The sequence below is a fragment of the Rhamphochromis sp. 'chilingali' genome, assembly GCF_963969265.1.
Source record: "Rhamphochromis sp. 'chilingali' genome assembly, chromosome: 6".
Classification (NCBI taxonomy): domain Eukaryota; kingdom Metazoa; phylum Chordata; class Actinopteri; order Cichliformes; family Cichlidae; genus Rhamphochromis; species Rhamphochromis sp. 'chilingali'.
In genome coordinates, this window is record NC_137933.1 from 29,201,997 (window position 1) to 29,222,427 (window position 20,431).

The following is a 20,431-nucleotide window of genomic DNA, read 5'->3' on the forward strand; positions in this document are numbered from 1 at the left end:
TTACTTAGCTGGTTGGTTCTTGTCATAATATGAATCCTAACAGTTGTCAAATAGGGCTGTCAGCTGTGTTACCAACCTGACTTCTGCATAGCACAACTGATGGCCTCAACCCCATTAAAAGGCAAGAAATTCAACCAATGACAAGCCACACCTGTAGAGCGAAAATCATTTCAGGTGACTACATCATGAATCTCACTGAGAGAAGGCCAAGGGTTTGCAGCACTGCCAACAAAGTAAAAGGTTTTATGTATGTATGTATCTACAATGTAGAATGTTAAAAAAAAAAATTAAAAAAAAACATCAAATGAGAACGTGTGTCCAAACTTCTGACTGGTAGTGTATATTCTTTATATATATTACAGCACCGGATCCCCGCAAGGCTGCGTTCCCAGCCCCCTACTGTACAACCCTGTACATATATGACTGTACATCAACCCACCCAACCAACGTCATCGTCAAGTATGTAAGTAAGTATTTAACCAATGTTGGTTTTTCTTTCTGGCCGTTGGGCATAGCAGGAAAATAACATCAACCTTAATGCAGTTGAGTTACATGTCAGCCGTTTTGTGCTGCAATACAGTAACAGTTATATCAGTAAAGTTTTACTGATTGTATGTGTGTGAAAGAAAACAACAGAACAAATCACAAACCAAAACTGAGCTCCTTTAAATTCCCCTCCTGACTTTGTGGGACCTTTTTTTTTATATATTTTTCAGACTACACTTCAAAAACAGTAACACATTCACAGTGTAACAACAGATAATATAATATATGAAAAGGGGAGAAAATAACTGAATCTTTTTTTCATTTTTTTGTACAGCAGCAACCACAGCCTAGCATGATTATGCCACATGAACAAGATCTACAACTCTTGCAACACTTCCTTTCTCAACATTTACCAACTATCTAAATTGTGAGTGGAAGTTTACAACACGTCTTCTCGTCACTTTTTATGCTGTGTATGCTGTATATCTCTGCTGCAAGATACAACAAGATATCACGGCCTTATTATTTTATGCATAAAGTATGCCAATAAAAAAACTACTCACTGGATATAAGTGTTTTGGGGACAAAATTTGAGCAGCAAGGCTGAGATGGTTTAGGCATGTGTAGGGGAGCGATAGTGAGAGGAGGGATATATTGGACAAAGAATGTGTAATATGGAGACGAAAAGTGAGAGACAACAAAGAAAATCACAAGATGCAGTAAATAAGGACATGCAGAAGGCCAGTGTAAGCAAAGAGTATTCAAGTGACAGCAGGAGAGCCATTGTGCCCCCTTCAGGAGGCACCCAAGAGAAGAATATTAAATGTCAATGATGGGTTTCTTTCTAAACATTTACATCTCAATGTAAATGTCAATGTTGGTAATACGTTACCAACAAAGGTGATAATACCTTTGTTGAAGTATAAAATAGATTTTATTAAGAGTATTTAATACGGCTGTGTCAGATAATGCATACCCAATTTCTCACTCTACACAAACACTGGGATTTCAGTAGCTTTTTTGAGTCAACTCCCCCTCGACTACTGTTGTGGGCTTTATGCGCACGGTTCTGTCTTCCTTAAGAAATGTGAGTAGGACTGACTTCCCCTAATGTGGCGCAATATATCCTTCTATTGCTCCCATAACAGGAAGACTGTGAGACTTGGGCGTAAGCAGCGTTCGCATTCCCAGGATATAGACCGTAGCTGAGTGTTTTCCATAGCAGAAAAAAATGCACTCAGTTGTTTCATAATGGATTCAAATAGGTAAACTGATTAACTTGGAGTTGTCTTTCTTACTGAATCCGCCATGTTTGTTGAAAGAAAAGATCTCCTTTTGCGTTTCCCCTTTTCTTTTCCAGACGAGTCTGCACCAGGATCTCTGTTATCTTGCTTCTTTTAGCACACATCGCGACTGCAGCAGTTCTCTCTAGTATGTACATTACAGTGAACAAATGCTGTAATGGATTATTCTATGTGTGAATTCTTAATGAGCCACAATTTATAATTTATGTTTCGTGCAGGAAATATTCAGACAACTAACTCCAGTCTTGACTGTACCAACGACTTTGACGAGCTGATGTTGTGTCAGCTGGAGCTACAAAACTGCACTGAGTACAGTTTGACTCTCCAGAGTGTAGACGGGTATGACTGAGATGGTTTTTTTGGGGGGGTTTTTAGTCTTATTATAACACTGGCTTTTGTAAGCTAGAGGAAATAAAAATGTGGGATGGAGGCATTGGGTGAAAATGCTGTACATAAAAAATGTAAGATTAGCTTAATCAGCATAAGATGTCATAAATATCATTTGTTTTAAACATTTTGTATTATTATTTCCCACAGTAAGAAGAATTGCTTTTTACAACAGTGTGGCACTGGACAATGTTGTTGCTCCTTTCGACTGATACTCGTGCTTGGAGAAACTCACACAGCAACTATCTGGAAAGATGGCAACGTCATGGAGTCAAAAGTTTTCAGTGTCACAGAGAGCAGTATGTTGACTTCTTTTAATTCAATTCAATTCAATTTTATTTATATAGCGCCAAATCACAACAAAAGTCGCCTCAAGGCGCTTCATAGATACAGAGAAAAACCCAACAATCATATGACCCCCTATGAGCAAGCACTTTGGCGACAGTGGGAAGGAAAAACTCCCTTTTAACAGGAAGAAACCTCCGGCAGAACCAGGCTCAGGGAGGGGCGGCCATCTGCTGCGACCGGTTGGGGTGAGAGAAGGAAGACAGGATAAAAGACATGCTGTGGAAGAGAAACAGAGGTTAATAACAGATATGATTCAATGCAGAGAGGTCTATTAACACATAGTGAGTGAGAAAGGTGACTGGAAAGGAAAAACTCAATGCATCATGGGAATCCCCCGGCAGCCTACGTCTATTGCAGCATAACTAAGGGAGGATTCAGGGTCACCTGGTCCAGCCCTAACTATATGCTTTAGCAAAAAGGAACGTTTTAAGCCTAATCTTAAAAGTAGAGATAGTGTCTGTCTCCCGAATCCAAACTGGAAGCTGGTTCCACAGAAGAGGGGCCTGAAAACTGAAGGCTCTCCCTCCCATTCTACTTTTAAATACTCTAGGAACAACAAGTAGGCCTGCAGAGCGAGAGCGAAGTGCTCTAATAGGGTGATATGGTGCTACAAGGTCATTAAGATAAGATCAGGCCTGATTATTTAAGACCTTGTATGTGAGGACCTTTTAAATTACAGCCCATAACTCTGCATCTGCCAGAAAGACCGGGCGAACAAACATTCACTTTAATGCTCTTGTTTCTGTTTCTGTACAGTAAAACCAAAAACTCCAACAATCAAATCAGTCAATCAATCTGAAGGGAATTCTGAAGTCATGTGGACGTCAAACATGGAGGGATTTATAAACAATGAAATGACTGCTGTGGTGACTGTAAATAGTCACTGTACTTGTTCTCCAATCTATTATAAAATTCTTGACAAATATCTGTTGTAAATTTCCTCTTCTTAATATTCTTAATATATAATGATCTATTTACCTTAATGTATTTCCATGTCCATGTAGGCCTTAAAGGCAACAATAATGTCTGACTAAATTCTTTGTCATATACTTTAAATGCTCCAGCTCTATCATCCCCAACCCACCCAAAACTATTTTTAAAATCCTTTCCCCTCTCCCAACAATTTCCTAACACTTTCTTAACAGATTGATTTTTTTATGACCTTTCAAATGTATCCAATAGTTAACCATTAACTGTTGCACAACACAACTGATGTTCCCAACCCTATTAAGAAGGCAAGAAATTCCACAAATGAACCCTAAAGCCACACCTGTAGAGTGAAAACCATTTCAGGTGACTACATCATGAAGCTCGTTGAGAGAAGGCCAAGGGTTTGCAGCACTGCCAACAGAGTAAAAGGTGGCTACATTGAGGAATCTAAAATATAAAACATATTTAAAGTTTTTTTTTCTTTGCTGCATAATTCCATATATCTTTTTTCATATCTCTGATGTCTTCAGTATCCATCTACAATGTAGAAAAAAAATAAAAATAAATACATGAAAAGGTATGTCCCAACTTCTGACTGGTAGTGTGTATTCTTTATATATATTTCAGCACCGGACAAATCACAAACCAAAACTGAGCTTCTTTCAATTCCCCTCCTAAATTTGTGGGACCTTTTTTCATATTTTTCAGTCTACACTTTAAAAACATTAATGGAACACATTCACAGTGTAACAACAGATAATATAATATATGAAAAAAGGAGAAAATAACTAAAACTTTTTTTCATTTTTTTACAGGCGCAACCACAGCCTAGCATGATTATGCCACATTGCAACACTTTCTTTCTCAACATTTTCCACCTATTTAAATTTTGAGTGGAAGCTTACAACACATCTTCTGGTCACTTTTTATGCTGTATATGTTACAAGATACAGCAAGATATCACACCCTTATTATTTTATACATAAAGTATGCCAATAAAAAATACTTATTTGATATAAGGGTTTTGGAGACAACAAAATTTTAGCAGCAAGGCTGAGATGGTTTATGCATGTGTAGGGGAGCGATAGTGAAAGGAGGGATATATTGGACAAAGAATGTAATATGGAGACGAAAAGTGTGGATGATATGAAGAAGACTCACTAGTATGAGAGGAGTATTCATGCAACAGCAGGAGATGGAGGCAGATGAGCCATTCAGGAGGCAGCCAAAAGAAGAATATTAAATGTCAACGATGGGTTTCTTGTTGATGTGAAAAATTTACATCATAGTTCACCATTATCGCTCAAAGCCTCTTAAGCCCAGTCTAGTTCTCCAGATTGAGTTATCCACACCCATAATACAATCCAACCATCCTTTTATCTGCAATGTCTACTGACAGGTTTGATGACCCCTGCGGGGAAAGGCTCATCAGTGCCATCTGAGAACTCCTGGGCTCTCTGTTCCCCGATTATATAGCTGTGGTTGGCACATCATTCTGCCTCTCATGCACCTGCCTGCCTGCCACCTCGCCATGCTTCAACGTACTTTCTTTATGTTGTTTAAGCACTTGTGATATCCATACTCACCTAATACTAAAGGAATATCAACGTGTGTCACACTCACTCATTCGATGAATCACTGCTTCATGTTTAATGTGAAAGAATCACCTTAAAAAATTTTGCACAGAGGAGCAAAGCAAACACAGACTTGTAGCTTATGATTACTAAATTTCATCTTTCATCAACTGTCAAATTTACAGAATAACTGTTGTTGTTTCTTGTCTTGTCATGTTTCATGCAGAGCTGTTATGACAGAGGCATCTTTGAAAATTAAGCTGTTTGTGTAGTGTAAAATTACACAAGCTAAGCTAAAATCATAGAAAAAGCATCTGATTTTATTTGAAATAAACAAACCACTTCCTAAAATGTAAATGTTTAGGACAAATACAGTAAGATTGTGCTAATACTTTTTCATAAACATATTGCTTAATCCAGTGTACCGTGAATCATTACAGAAAATGGAAGATGCTCCTCTGTCAAAGTGGTGCCTGCTAACACTTTGTAATCTAAGATAAATGCAAAATCACAGTTTGCAGGGTTGCTGTCAGGGTCCTACCCGGTGTTTTGATTTTGTATTATTATCTTTTATTAGTCTGTGGTTTCTTCTTGATTCGTGTTTACTAGTGTTTTGGTTTCTGTTTTGTATTTCTAGTTCGTAGGTTTTGGATTCTTTTGCTCCTCATGCCACTCTGGTCCCTGTACTCTGGCTCTCTCTGTTTTGTGTCTCTGAGTCTGTCTGTAAGTTCAGTCTGTCTATTTCCTGTTTTATTTTGAAGGTCCATGTCTGGTGTCACTGTATTCAGTTTTCCGCCATCCCTGTTTCGTCATGTTAATTAGGTTCAGCCGTGTCTCCCTCCTGTTTGCTATTCCTTGTTTCCCTCCGTGTATTTAAAAGTGTGTGTTTGCCTTTGCTCGTTGTCGGTCCGTCTGCGTTTCTCTGCTCATCATCCCGTGTTCCTCCCTGCATGTTATGATTTCAGGTTTGTTCACTAGTTTTCCCAGTTCAGCTTAGTTCTGTCCTCGCCATCCTAGCTTTTGCTTGTTTTCACCTCCTGATAATAAAGCTCACTCGCATCAAAGACAGTGCCTGCATCTTGGATCCTTCTCTTAACCCCATAGCTGCTTAATGAACAGTTCAAAGACATACAGTTTTAAATTTAAAATAATTGATTGTTATATATATATATATATATATATATATATATATATATATATATATATATATATATATATATATATATATAGCAGTGATCAGTGAGATGCTTGGCTACAAGTTGAACAGCGACAAGGGGCAGTACCCTCCATGGAGAAGGAGGCTAGAGGGCAAGATCAAAGTAGCACGGAGGGAGGTTAGCCAACTAACGGAGTTGCAGCAAGGTGCGACAAATAAGGTGCCTAAGAAATACAGCAAGCTGTCCATACCTGAGGCCTTGGAAACTGCCAAGCAAAGACTCACAGCCTTGGCCAGCCGCTTGAGGAGGTACACCAGAGAGATAGAAGGCAGGAGAATAAACCAGCTGTTCTCCACAGAACCAGCAAAGGTGTACTCTCAGTGGCAAGGGAACAATAAGAGAACAGCACCACCAAGGCTGGAGACGGAGCAATACTGGAAGAGCATATGGGAGACGGACACAACCCATAACGGCAATGCTCAGTGGCTAGAGGATCTGAGGGCAGACCACAGCGACCTCCCTGAACAGGGTCCAGTAACCATCACAGTGGCAGATATCCAAGAAAGGGTCTCCAGTATGAAGAGTTGGACAGCACCAGGGCCCGACATGGTTCACGCCTACTGGCTGAAGAAGCTGACTGCACTCCACGAGCGTCTGGCAGCACAAATGAACCAGCTGCTAGTTAACGAGAGACACCCGGAATGGCTAACTGAAGGCCGGACGGTCCTGATCCCCAAGGACCCCAAGAAGGGACCGGTCCCCTCCAACTACCGACCAATAACCTGCCTCAGTACTACATGGAAGCTCCTGTCAGGCATCATATCGGCTAAGATGAACAGGCACATGGGTCAATACATGAGCGGGACACAGAAAGGAATTGGCAAGAATACCAGAGGCGCAAAACACCAGCTACTGGTAGACAGAACAATCAGCCGAGCCTGCAAGACCAGACTGACCAACCTGTGCACTGCCTGGATTGATTACAAGAAGGCCTATGACTCAATGCCCCACAGCTGGATACTGGAATGCCTAGAATTGTACAAGATCAATGGGACCCTAAGAGCCTTCATCAGGAACTCAATGGGGATGTGGCGTACAACACTAGAGGCCAACTCCAAGCCCATAGCACAAGTCACCATCAAGTGCGGGATCTACCAAGGAGATGCTCTGTCCCCACTGCTGTTCTGCATAGGCCTGAACCCCCTCAGTGAGATCATTAACAAGACTGGCTATGGATACCGACTACGGAACGGAGCAGTTGTCAGCCACCTCCTGTACATGGATGACATCAAGCTGTATGCCAAGAGTGAACGAGACATCGATTCACTGATCCACACTACCAGGCTATACAGCAATGACATTGGAATGTCGTTCGGACTGGAGAAGTGTAGTCGGATGGTAACAAAGAGAGGGAAGGTAGTCAGAACTGAGGGGATTGAACTACCAGAAGGCAACATTGCAGACATAGAGGACAGTTACAAGTACTTGGGGATCCCACGGGCGAATGGGAACCATGAAGAGGCCGCTAGAAAAGCTGCAACCACCAAGTACCTGCAGAGGGTCAGGCAAGTCCGGAGGAGTCAGCTGAATGGTAAGAACAAGATCTGGGCCATCAACACGTACGCCCTGCCCGTGATCAGGTACCCTGCTGGGGTAATAGGCTGGCCAAAGGAGGAGATAGAAGCCACTGACATAAAGACAAGAAAGCTCCTTACCATGCATGGAGGGTTTCACCCCAAATCCAGCACCCTGAGGCTGTACGCTAAGCGGAAGGAAGGGGGCCGGGGACTGGTGAGTGTCAGCACCACAGTCCAGGATGAGACAACGAACATCCAAGAATACATTGGGAAGATGGCCCCAACTGACCGAGTGCTCAGTGAATACCTCAGGCAGCAGAAACCCAAGAAAGAGGAGGGAGACGAGGAACCATCATGGAAGGACAGGCCCCTGCACGGTATGTACCACCGGCAGATAGAGGAGGTGGCTGATATCCAGAAATCCTACCAGTGGCTGGACAAAGCTGGACTGAAAGACAGCACAGAGGCACTAATCATGGCAGCACAAGAACAAGCTCTGAGCACAAGATCCATAGAGGCTGGGGTCTATCACACCAGGCAAGACCCCAGGTGCAGGCTGTGTAAAGATGCCCCAGAGACAATCCAGCACATAACAGCAGGGTGCAAGATGCTAGCAGGCAAGGCATACATGGAACGCCATAACCAAGTGGCCGGCATAGTGTACAGGAACATCTGTGCCGAGTATAACCTGGAAGTCCCGAGGTCAAAATGGGAGATGCCCCCAAGGGTGGTGGAGAATGACCGAGCTAAGATCCTGTGGGACTTCCAGATACAGACGGACAAAATGGTGGTGGCTAACCAACCGGACATAGTGGTGGTAGACAAACAGAAGAAGACGGCCGTAGTGATCGATGTAGCGGTTCCGAATGACAGCAATATCAGGAAGAAGGAACACGAGAAGCTGGAGAAATACCAAGGGCTCAGAGAAGAGCTCGAGAGGATGTGGAGGGTGAAGGTAACGGTGGTCCCCGTGGTAATCGGAGCACTAGGTGCGGTGACTCCCAAGCTAGGCGAGTGGCTCCAGCAGATCCCGGGAACAACATCGGAGATCTCTGTCCAGAAGAGCGCAGTCCTGGGAACAGCTAAGATACTGCGCAGGGCCCTCAAGCTCCCAGGCCTCTGGTAGAGGACCCGAGCTTGAAGGATAAACCGCCCGCAGGGGCGTGCTGGGTGTTTTTTTATATATATATATTTGCAATCACGCACAGTATATTTTTAGACTAGATCTTTACGGTCCTTTTTACTGACAGTTCAACACAACAGTTAATGTGTTATCCAAATTGCACCACACTACCAAAACACTTCTAGTTTAACTCAGGATCAACTCTTGGACAAGAACAGTACAAGACATATTTTTGGTCTTCAAACAAGGAAACGTCACTGAGAATACATTTAGTTAAAAAAAAGAAAGAAAGAAAGGTAGCACAGGTAGCATCATAACATGTCTATTAATATGTTTTTTGGTTGTTGTTTTCTTTTTTCAAATAAAGATCCCATCAAAGCAAAATGTCACATTTTATTTTATGACAGTTGTGAATATATTGATTAAAAGTGTGCAAAATGATGCAGTAGAGCAATACAACTGTAGAACTGCAGATATCTTTTGTATATACTGTACATCTGAAGTTGAAAAGTGTTCCCTTTTAAATGTGATCACAAATTCTTCTCAACATTGCATCTGGTCTAATATATGAATCAGAAAAATAAAACTAAAACTTTTTTCTGTCTGATCCATCTTGGCAAAGTTTAGCACCTACCATTACATCATCAAGTATTTTGTACTCTCGTCCACCAGTGTCTAAACTCCAGGTGGTCCTGATCTAATCCCTATCAACACTGGGATACCGTTCCGCCAAGTCGCGCCATCAGAGTCTAACCACTAAATACCTTTATTTAAATTCTGTACATCATGTTCATTTCATTTTAATGATTTCTCCTTATATGTGTGTGTGTGTGTGTGTGTGTGTGTGTGTGTGTGTGTGTGTGTGTGTGTGTGTGTGTGTGTGTGTGTGTGTGTGTGTGGAGAGAGAGAGAGGCAGCCCATCCAATCCAACACACACATAATGTTATGTGTAATTGTCAATGGAAAATTGTATTTAGTAGTCAGTATAATCTTTTAGTGATATAATTTTGCTTATGGTAGGATGCTGTTTGTAGTTATTTGTATTAGGAAATGTTTAACCATGTATACTTAGAGGCATATAATAAATTGTGTAGTGACAAGATGTGTGATCTCTAGCAGGCTGCAGGCTTGGTTCACCCCCCACATCCTGGGAGCGTGGGAGAGGTCGCACCTTGTTTTATTGTTTTAACGTAGCTATGTCTGTTTTAGTCTAAGTGCTTTAACTGCTGGACTTCCTCACCGTGCCATCTAGGGTGGGGGAGACTACCCTCTTTATGACCAAGGATGTACCTTTTGTGTTTGTATGTTATATGACCCTTTTGATCAGCAGTGACACACACACACACACACACACCACACACACACCATACACACACACATACGCTCAAGAGTATAAATAAAGACCAGGGCAGTTCTCTCACTGGAGTCTCTTAGTGTGGAGACTGCCCTTGCTAGCAAGAACTTCTGTGTGTTTCTCTTCTCTGAGTCTTTACTGAAGAAGTGTTTTAGAACATTTTCCCTAACAGTAATGATGACAAATAACTAAGGCAAAAAATATTCAACACAGGAAGAATGAGAGGTGCAAGCAAAAAAAGCATGGGATTTCATGACACCAGCTGAAATCTATCAGTAATTAGAAAGCAATGCTCCCACTTAATACAAATTAAGTTTAGCTGGTTCAGTCCAAACATATAGTCTGTGAAAAGCTTTCTCATTAAACATGGTGAGCGCTCTCACAACCTTCGCAACCCTATTATTGCAAAACAAATGTACATAGCATACAAACAATGGTTACAGAAGAATTTCTAAACTACTGAAGGTTCCAGTAAACATTGTTGGGGCCATAATTCGGAAGTGGCGAGGACATCATTTCACCATAAACCAGCCATGGCCAAGTGGTCCCTGCAAGATTTCAGAGATCGAGTGAAATAAATTATCAAAAGATTTGTCAAAAAGCCAAAAGTCACTGGTGGAGAGCTACAGAAAGACCTGGAAGCAGGAAGTACAATGGTTTCAAAGAAAACTATAAGTAATGCACTCAACTGCCATGGCCTGTGTGCACATTCACCACACAAGACTATTGCTAAAGAAAAAGCATGTTGAAGCTTTTTCAAATTTTAAGGAACAAGATTTAGAGAAAAAAAACGGCTGTGAAATACACTCGTGTATAATCTGGCCAGATGAGACGAAAATTTTACTTTTTGGATCCCCTACTACAAACATTGTTTGGAGGTCAAAAGGTACTGCATATCATGGTGTGAGGCTCTTTTTCAGAGCGTCACTGGCATTCTTCATATGACTGAAAGAAGGCTAAATAGAAAAATGTATGGAGACATTCTAGATAAAAATCTGCTGCCATGGACCAGGATGATGAAGATGAAATAAGGGGGGTCCTTTCAGCAAATACATTGATCCCAAATACACAGCCGAGGAAACTCTCAATGGGTTTCTGAAAAAGAAAATAAATCTGCTAGAATAGCCCAGCCAATCACCTGACCTGAATCCATCTTAAAATCAGTGGAAAGAAGCGAAGCTCAAAGTTCATCAAAGAGGCCCACAGAACTTCAGAATTTGAAGAGTGTTTGTGTGGAACAACGGGCCACACAAGACACCTCAAAGCTGTCATTACCAACAAAGTTGGTAATATTTTTGTTGAAGTATTAAATAGATTTCATTAAGCGTATTCAATACGGCTGTGTCAGATAATTCATTCCTCTGTGGGGCATAGGCCAACATGCTATTAGTCACTTTCACCTTTCACAATAAATGCTCTCAATGTGCTAACAGCTGAGAAAAGACACGAGACATGAGTAGAAACCACACAACACAGTACAGAGGGACATGTTAACGGGTGCCTGTGATGTGGTAGGAAAAATATCGATGCTTGCTTTAAATCTTCATATGTACATGTTTTATTTGTTATTTTTATTTTTTGTCGGGGGTGTTTGTTTTAATTTCAACCCAATTTCTCACTCTACACAAACACTGGGATTTCAGTAGCTGTTTTAAGTCGACTCGCCGCACCCCGGCTACTGTTGTGGGCTTTATGCGCACGGTTCTGTCTTTCTAAAGAAATGTGAGTAGGACTGACTTCCTCTAATGTGGCGCAATATATCCTTCTATCGCTCCCATAACAGGAAGACTGTGAGACTCGGGCGTAAGCAGCGTTCGCGTACCCAGGATATAGACCGTAGCTGTGTATTTTCCATAGCAGAAAAATGCACTAACTCATCTTACAATGGATTCAAATAGGTAAACTGAATAACTTGGAGTTGTCTTTCTTACTGAATCCGTCATGTTTGTTGAAAGAAAATATCTCTCTTTCCCTTTTTCTTTTCCAGACGAGTCTGCAACAGGATCTCTGTTATCTTCCTTCTTTTAGGGCACATCGTGACTGTTCCCTTTGGTATGTAGCTCACAGTAAACGAATTAATTGTTGTGTGAAATCCTAAGGAGCCACAATTTATAATTTATGTTTCGTGCAGGAAATAATCAGACAACTAACTCCAGTCTTGACTGTACCAACGACTTTGACGAGCTGATGTTGTGTCAGCTGGAGCTACAAAACTGCACTGAGTACAGTTTGACTCTCCAGAGTGTAGACGGGTATGACTGAGATGGTTTTGTTTGGTTTTAGTCTAATTTTAATATTAACCTGATGACATTTAAACCAGCTGCGTCACTTTGAGTGGATCCTGCTTTTGTTAATAGCTCTGAACTGTCGACTTAGTGTGCGGAGCAGGGACTGTAACAGCGGGTTCTTTCGGCGGGTTTGTACTTGCTTTGACTTGACTCATTAAGTGGATGCATATTTGGACTGATATGCGGGAGTATTGTTGCTGGTTGTTTGTTGTGTCCCTGCTTGTTTTAGGGGTGCGACTGATCCTCACAGAAATGATCCTAACAAACTGAAAGTGAAGCATGTTATAATGCTGAACTAAAGTAAATAAAAGTAAATAAAATGATAAATATTAACATTCACGTGAAGAACATATATATTGTACTTCTTGTTAGTGGATTTTTGTATTTGTACACTTCCTTTGGCCGCTCCCTTATTGACATGGGGTCTCCGCAGCAATGTTATTGGAGCTTTGGTTTTGTTTTGTTTTTCTCGAGATTCGTAAGGGGTTGTCTCTTCCCAGAATAAAACACCACAATTTTTTTGTTTATTAGGCGAAGGTGTAAACCACCACACTATGGAGCCTAACTCTTCCATTTCAACTCCTCTTTTATCTAGTGATCATCTTGGGATTTCAGGGGGAATGCTTTCATTTTCCAGCCGTGATTTTGTGAGACTCAAACACTGGCTTTTGTAAGCTAGAGGAAATAAAAATGTGGGATGGAGGCATTGGGTGAAAATGCTGTACATAAAAACGTAATATTAGCTTAATCAGCACAAGATGTCATAAATATCATTTGTTTTAAACATTTTGTATTATTATTTCCCACAGTAAGAAGAATTGCTTTTTACAACAGTGTGGCACTGGACAATGTTGTTGCTCCTTTCAACCGATACTCGTGCTTGGAGAAACTCACACAGCAACTATCTGGAAAGATGGCAACGTCATGGAGTCAAAAGTTTTCAGTGTCACAGAGAGCAGTATGTTGACTTCTTTTAATTCAATTCAATTCAATTTTATTTATATAGCGCCAAATCACAACAAAAGTCGCCTCAAGGCGCTTCATAGATACAGAGAAAAACCCAACAATCATATGACCCCCTATGAGCAAGCACTTTGGCGACAGTGGGAAGGAAAAACTCCCTTTTAACAGGAAGAAACCTCCGGCAGAACCAGGCTCAGGGAGGGTCGGCCATCTGCTGCGACCGGTTGGGGTGAGAGAAGGAAGACAGGATAAAAGACATGCTGTGGAAGAGAAACAGAGGTTAATAACAGATATGATTCAATGCAGAGAGGTCTATTAACACATAGTGAGTGAGAAAGGTGACTGGAAAGGAAAAACTCAATGCATCATGGGAATCCCCCGGCAGCCTACGTCTATTGCAGCATAACTAAGGGAGGATTCAAGGTCACCTGGTCCAGCCCTAACTATATGCTTTAGCAAAAAGGAAAGTTTTAAGCCTAATCTTAAAAGTAGAGATAGTGTCTGTCTCCCGAATCCAAACTGGAAGCTGGTTCCACAGAAGAGGGGCCTGAAAACTGAAGGCTCTCCCTCCCATTCTACTTTTAAATACTCTAGGAACAACAAGTAGGCCTGCAGAGCGAGAGCGAAGTGCTCTAATAGGGTGATATGGTGCTACAAGGTCATTAAGATAAGATGGGGCCTGATTATTTAAGACCTTGTATGTGAGGACCTTTTAAATTACAGCCCATAACTCTGCATCTGCCAGAAAGACCGGGCGAACAAACATTCACTTTAATGCTCTTGTTTCTGTTTCTGTACAGTAAAACCAAAAACTCCAACAATCAAATCAGTCAATAAATCTGAAGGGAATTTTGAAGTCATGTGGACGTCAAACATGGAGGGATTTATAAACAATGAAATGACTGCTGTGGTGACTTACTATAAAAAAGGAGAAACAGAAAAGGTAGGAACAATGCCACAGTAACTATTTGTTCTGGAGATGTAAACATGGACAACTGTCAAACTCATTTTTGTTCCTCCATACTAGACATCTGGACCTTTCAAACCAGCCACAGTTGATGGACTAAATTACTATATAATAAAAGGTCAAGACCTGGATCCCAGTTCAGCATATGTGGTCAGCGTGAAAAGCTTCATAAGTCTGAGTGGCAAGTTCAGTGACAGTAGCGAAGAGTGGGAATTTCAAACTGGTAAGTATTGTCTTTTTTCAGTTTTAAATTCTGTATTTCTTAACTGTGTTAAGAGGCCCAAATTATATTTCTATTACACATTCAGCTGAAAAATAATGAGTTTTAATATTAACTCTCAAACTAACTTTCATGGAAGCCGCTGTCTCCAGAGAAAAGTGGAGATGAGCTCCTCAGATTGTAACATTAAAGCTGAACTACAATGTCCTGTATTCAAACATAAAAGATCCTTGAATATCTCAAAAGCAAAGCGATGCATACTTTGCTGTGAAGGTTCAGTTTGTTCATTTGAATTTTTCTCCAAAACAACCGAATTACTATGATGTCATGTCCTTCTATTTAAGTTCCAGAGAGTGCACTCACATTTGTTATTTGCATTAGTGTTAATATGTACTTTCTCCAAACACTTTGAATAATGTGGTTATTGCGTTAAACTTCCTGACTTACAGTGGGGCAAAAAAGTATTTAGTCAGCCACCGATTGTGCAAGTTCCCCCACCTAAAATGATGACAGAGGTCAGTAATTTGCACCAGAGGTACACTTCAACTGTGAGAGACAGAATGTGAAAAAAAAAATCCATGAATCCACATGGTAGGATTTGTAACGAATTTATTCGTAAATCAGGGTGGAAAATAAGTATTTGGTCAATAACAAAAATACAACTCAATACTTTGTAACATAACCTTTGTTGGCAATAACAGAGGTCAAACGTTTACTATAGGTCTTTACCAGGTTTGCACACACAGTAGCTGGTATTTTGGCCCATTCCTCCATGCAGATCTTCTCGAGAGCAGTGATGTTTTGGGGCTGTCGCCGAGCAACACGGACTTTCAACTCCCGCCACAGATTTTCTATGGGGTTGAGGTCTGGAGACTGGCTAGGCCACTCCAGGACTTTCAAATGCTTCTTATGGAGCCACTCCTTTGTTGCCCGGGCGGTGTGTTTTGGATCATTGTCATGTTGGAAGACCCAGCCTCGTTTCATCTTCAAAGTACTCACTGATGGAAGGAGGTTTTGGCTCAAAATCTCACGATACATGGCCCCATTCATTCTGTCCTTAACACGGATCAGTCGTCCTGTCCCCTTGGCAGAAAAACAGCCCCATAGCATGATGTTTCCACCCCCATGCTTCACAGTAGGTATGGTGTTCTTGGGATGCAACTCAGTATTCTTCTTCCTCCAAACACGACGAGTTGAGTTTATACCAAAAAGTTCTACTTTGGTTTCATCTGACCACATGACATTCTCCCAATCCTCTGCCAGAGAGCACATGGATGATACAGCAAACTTCAGACGGGCCTGGACATGCACTGGCTTCAGCAGCGGAACACGTCTGGCACTGCGGGATTTGATTCCCTGCCGTTGTAGTGTGTTACTGATGGTGACCTTTGTTACTTTGGTCCCAGCTCTCTGCAGGTCATTCACCAGGTCCCCCCGTGTGGTTCTGGGATCTTTGCTCACCGTTCTCATGATCATTTTGACCCCACGGGATGAGATCTTGCGTGGAGCCCCAGATCGAGGGAGATTATCAGTGGTCTTGTATGTCTTCCATTTTCTGATGATTGCTCCCACAGTTGATTTTTTCACACCAAGCTGCTTGCCTATTGTAGATTCACTCTTCCCAGTCTGGTGCAGGTCTACAATACTTTTCCTGGTGTCCTTCGAAAGCTCTTTGGTCTTGGCCATGGCAGAGTTTGGAGTCTGACTGTTTGAGGCTGTGGACAGGTGCCATTCATACAGGTAACGAGTGGGGGACAGAAAAGCTTCTTACAGAAGACGTTACAGGTCTGTGAGGGCCAGAGATTTTCCTTGTTTGAGGTGACCAAATACTTATTTTCCACCCTAATTTACGAATAAATTCTTTACAAATCCTACCATGTGAATTCATGGATTTTTTTTTTTCACATTCTGTCTCTCACAGTTGAAGTGTACCTCTGGTGCAAATTACTGACCTCTGTCATCATTTTAAGTGGGGAAACTTGCACAATCGGTGGCTGACTAAATACTTTTTTGCCCCACTGTATGTCACAATACAAATTGAACCTGTTCTTCATTATCATTTTCATCCTCTCCCCTGTTTTCATTTTTGCTTGAATTGTTGGTCACAAAGGTTTTGTTTATGCTTTTGGAAATGACAAAGAATACAAAAGCTGATTCATACTTTTGTCTGTATACAGTAGTGTTTGCTCATAGTTGTGTATTTTCTGTACAAATAGAAAAAGCATTCAACTTTTTTCAAACACCTACCTTCACAGCTCGCTCCCCACACTACCTGCTCGTGGTTATCATCATCTGCCTCAGTATTGCTGCCGTCATCTTAAGCGCTGTTATGTGTGGCTGTTATTTCAAGTAGGTTGTGCATATAAAAAGTTAGTTTTTTCTGCCAGTGCACATTTCTCCTAAATACTAGAGCTTTTTTATTTTTTGTTGATTTATTTTTTTAACATTTCCTTTTAGGTTTAAAATAAACTGGTGGGATGTAGTTACCAAACCTCCAAATCCAAGCTTTCTTAATATCTATCCAAACAAGGAACAGGTGAGACATATTTCACACTAGTTAAAAGCTTCTGACTTGATAGTAATAATTGTGGGAAATTTTTATTAATTTTTTTTCATTACTTCTTCATTAGTAGCAATTCATTGGATTTATGTTCTGTCCTTAACCTCCTAAGACCTGAAGTCTTCCACGGCATGCATTTTTAATTTCTCTTTGATATTTGGGCATATTGGGACTCAATGAATGTAAAAACAAAGAATTACCAGATTTTGTTTTTTTTTTTTACCTTAAATCTGTTTTTAGGAAAAATAAGAGCCACATATGAAGATATTCATTTAAAATTTTGATAGAACAGTAGCAGCATAATGTCCTTGTAAGTGGATATCAGGCCCTTGTAGAGCAAAATTGAGTATTTTGGTCTAAATAACCCAAAATGTGATGTCCACATATGTGGACGCCAGGTCCTAGGAGGTTAAATAGCAGTTTGGTTGGGACTGTTATACTCAGAAGAACAGTGTTATTTCCATCTGCAGTCATTTATATTCTTAGTATGGCTCTCTTCGCTGACTTCCTCACCCTTCCGTGTGTTTCATGAGCACAGATCAAACATGAATACATGGGCTGGAGGAGGTTTGCACCAATGGTAGGCAGGCTAAAACAACTTAATTAGTTCACTGAGTATAACATTTACTGACGGCGCCCTGCACCTTATATCGGATAGTACTTCTCACACAATCTGACAGGATTACAGCTGAGCTTGAATTTATGACCTGCGTCATGTTTAAGACTGCTAATCCCTTTTGTTTAGGTCTTAAAACCTGAGCCATCCATTACCTCCACTATCTGCATTGAGCCCCTTATACCAGATGACAGTAAACTGGGGTCAGTATTGGCTCTATTGATGCATCAGCATTACAAGATATTTTCTTGAGGATTTTTATCTGGCAGTTTCAGTAATTGTTTCTCTACTCAGGTCGAAGATGTCACTAACAGACACAAGCAGTGGAAGCCTTCAGCAAACCAGTGGGATCAGCACGGGCTCCTCCGATCTCAGTTATGCGAATGCCGAACCCCCTGAGACTATGAACGAAGAACCTCCTATCACTAAAGCTGTTCATGATGTGCTTTCTAAACTTTTCCTGAATATTAGCCCCATATCACCAGTGACCACCAGTCCCCTTACACAATTAATGAATATGCAAAAAAGCGATTTATGCTCAGCTCCCTACAGTCCGTGTAGTGTCCAAGCTAATGACACCAGTTCAGGATCATCTGTATTTGAAAATAAAACCTATTCCCTCCTAATCCCCGTCTCTGAACATCAGGCCATGACGGGCGACTTGGAAGCACAGGAGAAGGCTGAAATGCTTTGTGTCCCTGATTACCATCCCAGTAAGAGCGACATGGGAATTTGTCCTCATCAGCTGCTACCATCTTGTCAAGTTCCTGCTCAGCAGGATTCTGGTTCATTTCTAAGGCAACCAAACATGCCATATCAATCCTACAAAGCAGATTCTGGGACATCTTCATATGAAGAAGACACCAGCTTGTCCTCTGTCTCTAGTGGGACTAACGCATCTGATTCTTGTGAATTTTCATCCAGAGCTGAGGCAAAGTTTGAGAGCTCTGATGAGGTCATCAGTGGTAAACCAAAGCTAGGTGAAGAGGTCACAATTTGTGATGAAAATCCCTGTTATGGTTGTGTGCCTAAAGGGTCAAACAGCTTTCTTGCAATGGATGATGACTACCAGGCACTTCCAAGTCTGGAGAAACAACCTGATATTTTGCTTTTAGAGCAAGGAAATGGTGAGTACGAAAAATTATTCAAAAAGACTCCTCAAAGCATCTTAAGTGAAGTCTTTCCAGGTTTTATCCACAATGTCCAGGGCGGGCAGCTCCAAATACCTTTTCCCCCCTTAATGTCTGTTGACCACTCTGTGCCAATAATTACAGATGCTGGCTATCAAGCTGTGTAGCACTGTGACTGTGACCTATGGTTCATTCTTGAACTTGGATACGGTTTTAAAATTGTAACTCAAGAGCCAATTAGTGTCTGTTTTTTGCACTGCATGGGATCTTTACACTGTAAGTCCTGCTTTTACATATAAATGTATACATTTTCAATATAGAGCATCCACAGGTATTCATTCTGAAAACATTTCAACTGTAAATACTTTCTTTCTGAAGTTTTTGATTGAAAATTGTGAAGTGTCCATGAAACTTCCACATAAAATGACTGATATCAGATATCAACCAGTATGCGCCTGTAGCCTTAATATTTTCAGTATTTGTTTTCTACAAAGGGATAGGCAAAACAGCTCCTATCACATCATTTATCTACATTCCACATCTGATACTGAACAAAGTGAATTTTCTTTCTTCTTTTTGTTCAGTTTGGTTTGTGTTGCCGTTTGTTTTTAAATGTCATTCTGCATTTCTTTTTGAAGACAGATTCCTTAAATGCATAAAGGCTGAGATGACTAAGCTGTATCAAATCTGTCTAAAATGTCAACTCAGTAATCCCCTTGAGCCATTTTAGAGTTTTCATTTAAATCTCAGTTTAAAAGAATAGAAAAGATAGACAATTTGCCCATTAAGTCTAAACCTTTTAAGTAGGAATTACATTGGAAATGGCTGCACTCTCTGACTAAAACAAGCCGCAACACTTATCTGCCCTTCAGGGCTGCTGTTCAGAGTTATGAAATTACTTCCTCATTGCTCTTCTTTGGAACTGTTGATCTGTTTCCACAGAAGCACACATCATCGCCTTCAGCATGTTGTAGTTGTCAAAATAAAAACATAGTTACTTTTTAATATATGCAACTGAAAGAAACAACTTTATTCTGTATTTGGGTGATGTGAATCTTAATAATTTTCTGTTGTATAAAAAAGTTCAAATAAATGTGAATACTTCTGAGTTGTGTTTCCTTCAATGAGACAAACAGGTTTGAATGATCCACAACAAGCTTTGTCCGCTGTGTGCTTTGGTACACCAATGAAATTTGGTAATGCATTTTTGAGATTATATCTTATACATAATTGAATTGACCATAATGCAAAATACAATTCAAAAGTATATACCTTAAGTAGGATACATGTTATTTGCTTTTTGGATCCCCATGTAGTAAATATGTGTACTTAAACATGACAGTGGACTAATGTAAACTAGTGTTTATGTGCTACTTAAAATAAAGACATCAAGCATTTATGGTGAGTGAAAGTCACTATATTCTATACTACATAGTGCATATGTGTG

The 20,431-nt window shown here is 40.7% G+C and overlaps 1 protein-coding gene across 4 annotated transcripts; it reads left to right on the forward strand.

Annotated features, from left to right (window-relative positions):
* Positions 1 to 10,281: 10,281 nt before the first annotated feature.
* LOC308399009 (uncharacterized protein) lies at positions 10,282 to 20,381 on the forward strand. 4 transcript variants are annotated; one of them, XM_080885930.1, is made up of 12 exons: positions 10,282 to 10,609; positions 12,024 to 12,138; positions 12,228 to 12,292; positions 12,372 to 12,492; positions 13,338 to 13,486; positions 14,292 to 14,434; positions 14,519 to 14,681; positions 16,934 to 17,027; positions 17,136 to 17,214; positions 17,777 to 17,818; positions 17,984 to 18,057; positions 18,149 to 20,381. In XM_080885930.1, the coding sequence occupies exons 2-12, from the start codon at positions 12,125 to 12,127 to the stop codon at positions 19,149 to 19,151; spliced, it is 1,947 nt and encodes a 648-aa protein (XP_080742056.1). In that variant the 5' UTR covers positions 10,282 to 10,609; positions 12,024 to 12,124; the 3' UTR covers positions 19,152 to 20,381. The 4 variants fall into 4 exon arrangements, with proteins under 4 accessions (XP_080742056.1, XP_080742055.1, XP_080742057.1 ...); XM_080885929.1 differs by lacking the exon at positions 10,282 to 10,609 and adding an exon at positions 11,556 to 11,751; XM_080885931.1 differs by lacking the exons at positions 10,282 to 10,609; positions 17,777 to 17,818 and adding an exon at positions 11,559 to 11,751.
* Positions 20,382 to 20,431: the final 50 nt, after the last annotated feature.